Genomic DNA, 12626 nt, shown 5'->3' on the forward strand with positions numbered 1-12626 from the left:
TTTTACTGGGTGCGAATCCCACACTACATCTACGCTGGTGCTCAGAGGTGGCGGCGAGGAAGATGGGGCGGCAACCCTATCGGCCAAACCAAAACCAAGTGGCCGAGGAGAACCTCCATAGTGGTGGCTCCGGGAGACGCTGTAATCACTTTGGTTTGCCGGCCGTGATTCAGTAGGCGAATGCTCCAAAGGCCTAATCAGGGCGATCAGACCCAAGTCTGCACGGGGACTCATCTGAAGTGGCAAATTGGTCACGAAACCTTACCAGGGGTATACTGGTACCATGGGAACTGGGATAGCCCCTGGACCCTCATACTTCGGGTGAACTCCCGTGGTATGTGAGTGCAGCTCGGCTGTTTGCGGTTGGTCCCCTAGTAGGAGTTTCATGGGGGTTGTGGTTATGCTCAAGCGAGAAGAGACCTTCGGGCCTCGGCGTGGTGTTGCGTTTCAACATGGGTGCCGTACTCCTTAGTTCGATAGAGATTTAGATATGTCTTGCATCCACCAGTATGAATGCTAAGCCATGCACTTGGTATAGACTGGTACCGTTGTTGCTTGTCTTAGCGGGGCTTTGATTTTGGTCACAAAATCGATCCGTGTCTTAGGAAGACCGTGGGATTAAGTCGCAAGACAGGTGCTCACGTTAAACCTTCAAGGACTTAACTACATCCACGCCAGCTTTCACGTTCACACCTAAGAGCTAGAATGGATGTCTTTCTAAGATTTTTTAACACCTCCGTGTATTAAAAACGAAAGAAAAGATGGGGTGAAAATAAGGGAGTAAAACAAATTGCGGTTTTTAAGCTGTTTCCGTTAACTGAAGCTTTGCTGTCATAATGATGCATAAGATGATATAGTCATTCTAGTTACAATTTCAAACTGATATTAAAATTCAGTTTGTACTTTCCAATCTTTTTTTCTGCCAATAGAAAAAAGCCCAACATTGTTTTCAGCAAAGTCGCAAACCACTTGGCGGCGTTATTGCAAAGTTATCTAGTTCCAAACAGGTATACTCGCTTTTATAATTTGAGTCAATCAATTCTCAGTTTGTAGTTATGAATAAACGGTTATTCCGCAGTTTTGTATTTAGTAATTTGGTGTTGATTTGTATTTTCTAAGCCAAACCAAATAACGCTAGTTTTCCCGGGGCAGCAACCATCTGTTAGATATCGTCTCTCTTGGAGACTTTTGGAGATCTGTCATGTAGCAAACGCGTTTGTTTTCGAAGAAAGCGGAGAGACGTCGAGTGTTGTGCTGAATGGTGTGTGGCGCCTTAGCGTCGCTTTTGTTTATTATTTGCGTGGATGTGAATCTTTCAAATAAATCGGGCAGCGTTTCATTACGTATAAATTTGTGCAATATATAAAGTGGCCAACTATTGAATTTCCACTGCTTTTCTTTGCCGCCGCGGCTATTTCATCTAACATAACCTAAAAGGTCGGTTTGTCAAAGTTTTGGCTTCTCCGTTATCGATAAGGGGACGAAAGTGGACAAATTTCACTGAGAGGCGTTTTCCGGAAAAGACATGGATTCGCAAATGGATGAATTGGAGCAAGATATAGTGGAAGCAGCGCCAGCGGCGACTGGTACGTCGCTAGTTGAAGAGGGCGACCAACCCGACAATACTTCGGGACGGCTGGCGCTCACTGTTACCTCCGACGAAGACAGCAGGGAGTCGGCGAAAGTAGCCAAGAAAGAATCACCACAGGAAGCAGTTGATTTCGCACCGGTTAATGCAGGAATTGATAGCAACCCCAAACACGGTATACCGGCACCGGTGCCCTTGAAGCGGAGGAGATCTATTTTGGACTGGTCGAGCGACGAGGAGGATTTCGCCGGCTTCGACGAATGCAATGGTGATTCGAGTGGTAAGTCCGATTTAATCGTTTGCTCCCATTTAGGCTGATAAATAGTAGTTTCTGCTGATTATTGGTAGTTCGCAATCAGGTTCAAAGTATGCAGAGTTCGTTCTTTGGGAGTCGCTACTTCACATGCGAGAGAAGGCACGTAATTTTATTATTTCATCTCAGAATATAATGAAAGTCAGATATGAATATTTAGGCCTAGCAGGGGACGATTAAGCTGTTTTTAATCAGAGTTGTAGAATTAAATATTTCGCTTTTCGCTAATTGGGACAAGAAGGATTCAGTTTTTTTTCTCTTCCTAGAAATGCGGATCAAGCTCGCGCTATATAAAATTTTAAACGTGTCGCTCTCCCGCACTGGAGGGGGTGGAAGTCGGCAATTGCCGGTAGATTAGAAGTTATTAATATGAAAGCGGTAAACTGTGAGTTAGCACAAATATGGGTTTTCTTGAAGGTTTTTCTGCTTGAAAGAGCGGACTTTCGCAGAGTATTGGTGGAGCAATTTCGGGACTTTATAATTTATCGATAGTTATTGTTTTGCAATCAGGTGTGATCCTGGCCACAGTTGTTTACTTGTATAGAAAATGATGTCCTCAAGACAGTCATATCGTCGCATGTTTGGGAAGTTGAAATTTTTTCTTCTTTTTTTAAATGCTACCTAGTAGGGATATAAATGCAAGAAGTACAAGGTGCGGCAGCATAACTTCCTTTTTTCAAAATTCAATAAAAACTATTGTATCCATCGGAAAATATTGATTTATTTTTTATAATGTAGGTACATGTCTAAAGTTTTTATTTACATTGTTTTGAAGATCAAATCTGTTAGGTGACGTCCCCCATTCTCCATACATTGCGTAAACTGATTTCTGGCGTTTGTCATGACTCTTGTTAGCATAGCAGGTGTTATGTTGGCAATTTCTTCTTGGATGTTGGTCTTCAAATCTTGTAGGGTTCTTGGACGGTTCACATAAACACGGGATTTCAAAAAACCCCATAGAAAAAAATCACAAGGGGACAGATCGGGAGAGCGTGCCGGCCATTCCAAATCGCCTCTAATTGAGATAAGGCGCTCTGGAAAGTCTTCCCTCAAAACAGCCATCGATGCTCTTGAAGTGTGTGCTGTTGCACCGTCTTGTTGGAACCAAGTGTCCCCCAAATCCAAATTTTCTAGCCGTGGGAAAAAAAATTCTGTAGCATGTTTACATACCGGTCCGAATTCACTGTCACTGTTATCTCATTTTCCTCAAAAAACCAGGGACCAATAATTCCAGCTGAGGAAATTGCACACCACACTGTGACTTTGGGTGAATGCAAAGGCTTTTGATGCAATTCTCGAGGGTTGGTGTCAGCCCAGTAGCGCATGTTTTGTTTGTTAACCGACCCACACAAATGAAAATGGGCTTCATCGCTAAAAAAACAATAGCACCCTCGGGAACGACATCAAGAAGAAGCTCACACGCGTTCATCCGAGAATTGAAGTCACGTTCTGAAAGTTCCTGCACTATCGCCATCTTATAGGGATGAAAATGAAGATCATCACGAAGAATTCTTCTCACAGAACGATCGGATAGTCCTATGGCAGATGCGTGTTTGCGCGCAGAACGCCATGGCGATCGCAACATTGACGCTCTCACTGCTTCAATGTTCTCAGGTGATCTAACGGGCCGAGGGACTCCAGTTCTTCCTTTTGTCGCACTTGCAGTTTGTCTGAATGTAGTGAACCATGTAACAATTGATTTGCGGTCTGGGACGGGAGCCAACGGGGCTAAATTAAAGCGATTCCGAAATGCACGCTGTGTTGCAATAACCGAACATCCGCTTGAAAAGTAAATCTCAACGGCAAAGGCACGCTCCTCACTATTCCAACGCATGATGGCGACTGAACGGTGTCGGGACAACACTTTACACTATCCCCTCTTGAACGAGACCACTAGCGCTCCGCTATGACATCAACTAACTGAGTGGCGCGCAAAAAAGGAAGTTATGCTGCCGCATCCTGTATTTTATGCTGTAAAATTAAGAATAATGAATGCTTTCGAACCATTTTGTTACGTATTTATTGATATATATTGTAAACAAAAAGCAAATATTCTTTCGAAATGTCTACGTTTGGTCTTCACGCACGGCTTAAGTCGAACTGGCAAATCATCAATTGTCGTACGTACCGCCTCTATTTAAAAATTGGCTACAGTACGAAACAAAGCTATCCTAATAAAATCAATACTATGGCATCTTCCATGGCAAATCATGTCCTTCAAAACTATCCACAATCTGTAATCCAGCGGGTTAAAATCAGGACTTCCAGAGGGCCATTCTTCTAATAAATGAATGCTGGCAAATCGTTTTCAGCCTAGTTTGGATCGTTTTAGCTTTGTGAGTCGACGCCAGTCATGCTGGAAAGTACGCGATCGCGTGGTTCACGAAACGGTTTCTTGGTAAACTTAATGGATATTTTGAGCCCTTGCTCTCGGAAATTCAAATCAATGAACCCATCGTAAGAGACATTTTACCAAACTATGACTCTCCGGGGATCCTTTTCGAATCGTGGAATCAGCTCACATGATTCCTCAGATAATCGTGCATACACTCTACTTGCTAAAATTTCCTTGCTTTGGAAATATTTTTTCATTGAAAGCAAGATTTTTCTGAGCAAGTTAGTAGCGTGCGTCATCACAAGATAAATGCATTTTTCCATTTCACTTTTTCCAAGTTGCAGTCAACGGATATCCGGCACGGCGTTTGAAAGCCCCAATTCCCAATTCTTTTAAGGTTTTTGTGTTTAAACAAAAGCTTATTTAAATCAGTTCATTGGCTGTTCGTCATACGTAGTTTTCTGACAAATCGTTGTACCAATTGGCACGAAATTTGGGGGTTAAGGTGGAAACTGTGAACGCGAACACACACAACCGAAAAATCTAAAACAAAAAACCACGAAGCTGTCTTGTAGCGGATACGCAATGATGAATGCGTACATATGCTATGCTTTTAATTACACAAGTATACACGGTTTTGGACCTGATCAACCAAAAGCTGTTTATAAGGTAATTTGGGATATTGTGTAAAACAAAGCCTTATCAAAATCGATTCAATGTCTGTCTGTCTGTCACACCCGATTTACTCGGAAACTGCTGGACTGATTGTTACGAAATTTAGTGAGAACATGTGATCTATGTGTCCCTTTACATGAAACGAGTAGCGCCATTTTGTGTTGAGTTCAAAGGCTCTCCCCCTATATTCGAAGGGGTGGGGGGTGGACTTTTTCACAAAATATGGCCATGTGGGGTATCAAATGAAAGGGCTCGATTAGTATTTTACTATTGGTCTTATTTCTGACATTAGGTGAAACATAGGGGAGTGAAGGCTCAAAATGTGTGCCCCAACAAGTGAAAAAGTTCTCGTTCCCAGAACCCACCCAACCGAAAAATCTGACAAAACAAATCACAGTGATGTATCCCTACAAAATCTAGGCCTCAAAATAGATCCCGTTCCGATATTTCCACAAATAAAGTTAATAATATTTTGGAAATTTACCCGAAAACGTCCATTAAATTTGTCCTACAAAATTTGATGCCAACATAGGTGATAATATAGGACATAATCCTGGAAAATTTGAATGCAATGTAATTATTACTAACAAAGCATTGCATTTCACGTAAATTTATTGCATTCTAGGGTGTGTATGACGTTATCATCATATCATGGTTGTGGATAAAATCCGGCTCACAGGATGCGGTGGGTGGGTCACTTAACCATATGGATGAAGATGATCCAGCTCGGAAAGTCTATAAGGCCAGAAAAAGAGGACGAGGCCGACCCTGTCTAAGATGGGGATATCGAATTGGTAGACCTCGGCACAAAACCGGAGTGTCTGGAGTTCCTTACTAAGGCAGGTCTAGACCGGTTATCGACTGTTTCGCTTTTCTTTTTTTCAGTTGTTTTTAGTTATTTGGATATCAATTTTAATTACTGGAGAGAGGCATGTATGTGTATACGTATCTGCTAATGAAATTTGCGAGCAGTATTCAATATGGGCGTATGTATGCTTCCGTGCACAGGGTAAAGTGCGTTAGATCAATTTTGTGCAGAATAGTTATGTCTTTCATTTGGCAATATATGACGGAATATTTTGCATTCTTAGCTATATTCGAATGAAAAAACGGGCGTAGAGACTTGCTCACATAAGACGAACACAAAACCTTTTACATGAAGCGCCGAGGTTCCGGTATTCAGACTTGTTTTAAATTGCTTCTAGTTTTCGAAATATTCAACCAATTTATTATTTTACTATTTTTAATCATTACCGGTCATTTATTGAATGAAAAAGTATAAATCAGAGATGAGTGGAAGTTGGACTGATTAATATTAGGTTGGGGAAAAAGTAATGTCGTATTTTGTCAATAGATAGCGACACTTAAACATATCTTGTGTTGTACTTATCGCATCGGGTCATACTATAAGGCGATTTGAAGACGACAATCTGGGCTACAGGTGTCTCTTTGACAGTTTTATGATCGTACGTTTCAGTGTCAAGTTATAGCGCGTCAAAGATGGAGTCCACCAAGGAAGAAATTCGTTATATTTTACACTTTTACTACTTGAAAGGTAAACATGCAACGAAGGCGACCAAAAAAATTTGTGAAGTTTAAGGGTCTGAAACTGTAACGATTCGCACAGCAGAGCGTTGGTTCGATCGATTTCGTTCTGGTGTAGTGGATGTCGAAGATACACCCCGTACTGGTAGGCCAATCGTCGTAGAAATCGATAAAAACGTCGAAATCATCCAAGTAGATCGGCATATGAGCATTCGCTCGATTGGCCAGGAACTGGGTATAGACCATAAAATCGTTTGGAACCATTAGCAGAAGGTTGGATTACAAAAAAAGCTGGATATTTGGGTGCCACACGAGTTGACGCAAAAAAATCTTTTCGACTGAATCAACGCCTGCGATGCACTGCTGAAACGGAACGAATTCGACCCATTTTTGAAGTGTATGGTGACGTGATGAAAAGTGGATCACGTACGAAAATCTGAAGCGAAAAAGATCGTGGTCGAAGCACGGCGAGCCGGCCCAAACTATTGCCTAGCCCCGATTGACGGCCAGGAAAGTTTTGCTGTGTGTTTGGTGGGATTGGAAGGGAGTCATCCACTATGAGCTGCTCAACTATGGCCAGACCCTCAATTCGGTCCTCTATTGTGAGCAACTCGACCGTTTGAAGCAGCCGATTGACCAGAAGCGGCCAGGATTGGTCAATAGGAATAGTATTCTGTTCCACCAGGACAACACTCGGCCTCACACATCTTTGATGACCCGCCAGAAGCTACGGGAGCTCGAATGGTATGTCCTATTACACTCATCGTATAGTCCGGACTGCAAGTGCAAAATGCTCTTGGTGCTACTAAGTTCTCCTCAAAAGAGGCTTGCGAAAACTGGCTGTCTGAGTTTTTTGCTAATAAGGAGGGGGGGTTTTATAAGAGGGGGATAATGGAGTTGCCTTCTAAATGACAACAAGTTAAAGTTCGATCACAAATACGACATTACTTTTTCCCCAACCCAATATTAGGTGAAGATGTCTTTACGGCGGAGGCAACTCGTCAGACGCTGGGAGCAGCGTGACGGAAACGGCTCGCTGATTTTGAATCCTCTAGTGAGAAACCGTAAGGCCATCTTCGCCTAATATTGTTGAAGTTTGGGTGCTAAGCTCTAAACGAGGGGTCCGTGGGCGAAAAAAAGAGGGAGTAAGTTGCTTTCCACTTGGTCCGGTTCGACATCAAGCGGATGTGATCCTAGGATCCTTCAATCCTTAAACAAAATATTGAACTGATTCTTTTATATGCTTGGGATCTGTTTCACGCATTAGGGTCCAACAGTAGTTGCTCATCATGCCTTAGTCCCAAAAGCCTTGGTATTGCCTTTCGTAGCCGCTCTCCTTGACCGTTACTCAATCAATATGTAAATACAGAAAATGTATCTTGAGAGACATTTTGCCTCCAATCTTGTGGTAATTTTGCAAAAAAATTGTCGATTACTCGCTTGTAACCGTGATCAACACTCTTAAACGATGTCCATTCTTCTGTTTTATCAGACGTTAAACATTTTGTAAACTTTGCATCAGCCATTAATTTCAGGTCCGGCAAATATTGCTTCTTCGATTTTTGCATATGACAATTTCGGAAACGACTGGATTAATTACTAGAAAGCCGGTCCTTCGCGATTGAGTACTTTGACAGAGTTCTTAATAAGGACAAGTTTAATGTGAAGAAATGGCAATAAAACATCCAAGTGGTACAGAGAACACGTTTTGTGGATACCACTCGGCCACACCTTTCTCAGATAATGATTATCAACGGCACGGCTGTCGCACAGACATAAAAAACAGAAAATTTCATAATTCCAAATTGCCAAACCAATAACCTGTAGTAAATATGCAAATCAATTAATATATATCTTGAAATTCGAGTACAGTTAATACTCAACCTGTAGATCGCCACAAATTACAAATTTACAACAAATTTCGGTACCCATGGGTTGTCAGTGTTTTCTTTAGTAAAACCAAAGTACTGCAAATACGCATCATTGAGTGCATTTATCATGGTTTTTCCACTATTTTCGAGTATATAACATCTTCAAACGCAACAAAAACACTTTGAATCGACTTTGCAATCTTTTCTCTGCATTTTCACACGTTTCAAAGTACAATCACAGTACAAAACCAAGGTCCAAAAGATGTTTAATGCAACGGGGTCAGCTGGTGCGAACTCGAAAACTAGGACCAATTTAGGCACGAATTGAAGATCTGAGTTTAGGGCATCAAATAACATTAAAAATCGTTCTCCTTTGCTTGGGTCCAAAAGTTGATCTGAATTTGGAAACTTGTGTTATCGAGGAAGGCTCTGTCGAATGTGGATTAAAGAAAACTGTAAATAGAGTAAACTTCTTTTAATCCATGCCATGAAACCTGCCAGAATATCAAAAATTCCGGGTTATCGGATGTATGTCGAAAAAATGGGTAGAAGTTAAAATTAAGCAAAATGTATGCTATAAGACTAGTATTTAAGGAGGTCATTCCACGTGAAGCCGATTTTTTAAGGTTGTTTACCATTTTTTTGTGGCGAAATGGAAAAGTGCAGACTTTACTATTACTATTTCTACCATTAGTTTTAGTTTTTTTGGGGTAAATCACGCTTTTCTCTGAAACTACTATTATCCATCAAATTTTCAGAATTTATTGCGATGGATAAATCCTTTGAGAATCTACTCTACTCTACAAATCCTTTGAGAATCTTCTGTATTCTCAAACGATTTGACTTACTTTCAATTTATATGAGAAAACCAGGTTTTGTCAATCAATAATGATTTTTATATTAAAAATTCAGTCTTGGCTGAAAAAATTCGAAGGTTAAAAGCTTTAATGACTGGACTATGTATACTGTGATAATGGCATCCCAAGGAGGTTTTGGATGCCATCAAGCCTATCTATGCAAATTTGGGCAAAGATGCCTTTCCGGAGGGATGTGTTGGAGTTTTTACGCAAAACAATGAGAGTTCGAATCAATTATATTATTATTAATCTTTATGTAAGGCACGACAATCATCATCAAGCGCCCATGAATAGGCGTGATAAGCCGAGCGGGGCCGGGAATTGGAAAACAGACTAAAGAACTTAGGATTCGTCGTAGACAGGAGAGGTGTTTCCCATTAGATGGGAGAACCATTACCTTATTTTTTTAATATTTCTTCATGAAAATATTACACAAAATTCTTCGGATGCCATATCTTAATGTATCATTGGCTTTAATAAATAGATTTTAACTGTGTCGTTAAAAAATAATCACAAAATTGTGCCTTGTTTGCACGGCACAAGGTCCAGGGGCAAAGAGTAGCTCTGATGTTGTTGAGGGACTCTTAACCGTGTTTGGTACTGTCTTCGTGTTCCTGGGATCCAATTAAAATTATTTAAATTAATGTCCCCTATTAGTTCCCACGAGTATTGGAGAAGCAGTTAACTCTGCAACAGAGCCCCAAAGTTGCAGAGTCGCTGAAACACCCTTCACCCCGGATTACGGATTTTTTAAGGCGGTTTACTCCCCCTAAAGGAAAGAATGAATACAGAAAAGCAAACACAACACAAAGTAGAAACATTTTATTTGTTCGTGGCTATTAACAAGATTAACCTGCGATGGCATGACCCATTGGGCCACGTCATTATCCGCAATCCAGAGCACACGTCGCATGCAGCTCTGTAACATATCAGATTTTGTTTTTTGTCGTTTGATGGTTTCAGATAATTTCTGTACATTTCATCAAATGGCGCTACACTCATTCTCACATAATCCAAAAATTGTTTCTAGTATTTTCTCAGTTCTTGAAAACAAATTGCAAATTAATCAGATTCGTGCCATGCTTAGAGGAAATGATGAATCCAATATTTCTTCCATTCCGTTTGTCCTTTTCAACGGTAATATAAATATATAGCACAAGGTAAATCAAAGGCGTCCACTTCGTTTGTGGACGGTAGCCCAACTGCTCTATTTACGCGTTTGGATAACCGGTATACTTTGAATTTTCAACCCTACACTCGGAAGAAAAGAGGATGATCCATTTAAAGAATTGTATTTGTCTTCTCTCTTAAAAGGTCATGACACCTTAAAGTGGGGCTATTTTCATATAAAAACGGTTGGGTTTACCTTCGAACCCCAACCCCGCAAGGGTAAAGGGGGGAATAAATGAAGAAGCGGGAATTGTCTCTCTCAAGTTTCGTTGAAAAATCGGCAGCGATTAGCATCCTAAAAAGTGATGACGACTAGGGAGTTTGATATCCTTGTATATCACTAGTAAATATAGCACAGATGAAACAATCTGTTCTTTAACAGTAAGCATTTTTGGTATGGCGATGATATATGATGATGGCGTCCATTTTATTTGCGAATCGATTGTGCATTGTTCGGCAATCTAATCGCCCCCCGGTTGGACAAACGCCAGTTATTTCAACCGCGTGTCGCGGCTAGCCGCGCAACCAACCTCGTCTGAGAGGTCGCCGCACCGTGAACCGGCAATGCGGTTAAAAGCAAGTGCTTCTGAACCCTTAGTGTGTTCACATTCGGGTAGTAACACAACTTTCAAATATTGGTCACTATTCATTATTTGATTAACAAAATGTCCAGATCATTAGGAGGAGATGTTGCACTTGGTTTTAGATGCTCTTTGAACATGCATGGAATCAATTTGGGCGTTTTTTGTTGGGTGCCGATATTTTAAATTTTTTTCTGCAAATATCCATTCAACGCTTCGAAGGGAAATACTCATTTCTGCAACATTCAAGTCTTTTACAATTTGCTTCGCAACCAATTTTGTCAATTTCTTTCTAGTCATTGCGGAGATCATCGCTACTCTTTAATTTTTTGGTAGTATGCTGTACATACACTTGTTGAGGCTGTCCAAAGTTTTCTCGAAATCGATAAAAAGGATATGGAACAGGCATCGGAAGTTTGCATACTGTTTCACAATGATTCGAAAGGTGTTAATGTGGTTGTGTGTGGGTAAATACCCTTTCAATTGTCGCACTGAAAAGTGGTAACTTTCTTGGAAAAGATTCGGATTCCCAGGATTTGTTTTACATAGTTTGAATGCGTTGATGGCAAAGATAATTTCGTTTCTGTTTGGAGGAGCAGTCTATATCCGCATATTCCAGTGATTTGTCATATTATCCAATTTATATTTAACAATAAGCAAATGGAAGTTGAACCCTGATTCACATCACTTCTGAATTATATTTGCACCGTAATGAGTTAGTGAAATTACAGTTCCCATGTTTACATCTTTTTACAGAAAATTCATACAAAAGAATAAAAGAGGAATTACCATCAGAAGGCGAACAAGATCACGAACAGATTAAATCTCACGGTACAAGTGAAGACACGCTAAAATCAGTAGTAAAATCTGAACTAGATGAAGCCGGTGATGAGAACAAGCCACCCGATGTATCTGAAGTTCCCGAGGACAGGATAGAAGAAAAACATGCAGCCTCTCATTCAGCATCATCCAAACAACGCTCAATAAAAGACCCCATCTACAAAAAGCCTTTTGCACTTGGGTGGAAACGTGAAGTTGTATATCGTGCTATACCAGGTATCAGCAAAGATAAGGGTGAAGTTTACTACATAACACCAATGGGAAAGAAGATTCGCACCCGAACTGAGCTTCAGTTGCATTTGACACATGATCTGCAGTTGGAAAATTTTACATTTGCACGGGAACCTATTGGTATGAGTCTAGATGAAGAGAAGATTCGTGTCGCAAAACCAACTGCCAGAACAGCCCCGGCTGAAGTTACACTTGGCAAGAGAATCCCGAAACCGAAAGGACCGAAAGGTGCCAGCCCACCACCACAAGGATGGACGCCTGCCCGAGTAAGTAACATTAACCTTTTATGTTTAAACGTTTGAATTGAACTATTCATTTATTTCAGGCGGTTAAATCATCAAGTATCAGCTCTCCGCGGTCATTGCATACAACTCGAATGTCTGATGAGAATGAGAACAAGTCCCAGGCATCGTCTAAATCAACCCCGAAGACGAGTAAATTACAAAAGAAGTAAGTAACGATTGCAGGATATCTAAACTTTCTCCTCTTTCTTACCTTTCCCCCTTATCCATTTGGACTAATCTGTTCCAACTTGATTGAGCCAAGAAACTGATTATTGGAATGCCGACGATTTGATCGTTAATGGTTTACTCTATTTTTATGATTTCCATTGAAATTGT

The 12626-nt window shown here is 40.8% G+C and overlaps 1 protein-coding gene across 2 annotated transcripts in view; it reads left to right on the forward strand.

Annotated features, from left to right (window-relative positions):
* The first annotated feature begins 1207 nt into the window (after window positions 1–1207).
* The window catches only part of LOC119653470, a 33523-nt gene continuing 22104 nt past the window's right edge, over window positions 1208–12626 (forward strand). Inside the window, exons 1-3 of one of the 2 annotated variants that reach the window (XM_038058087.1) lie at window positions 1208–1868; window positions 11692–12272; window positions 12332–12456. In XM_038058087.1, coding sequence (XP_037914015.1) covers window positions 1526–1868; window positions 11692–12272; window positions 12332–12456 — 1049 coding nt within the window. In that variant the 5' untranslated portion in view covers window positions 1208–1525. The remainder of the gene's footprint in view (window positions 1869–11691; window positions 12273–12331; window positions 12457–12626) is intronic. The other variant, XM_038058088.1, reaches the window with a different exon arrangement.

The sequence above is a fragment of the Hermetia illucens genome, chromosome 4 (genome assembly GCF_905115235.1).
Source record: "Hermetia illucens chromosome 4, iHerIll2.2.curated.20191125, whole genome shotgun sequence".
In the NCBI taxonomy this organism is placed as follows: domain Eukaryota; kingdom Metazoa; phylum Arthropoda; class Insecta; order Diptera; family Stratiomyidae; genus Hermetia; species Hermetia illucens.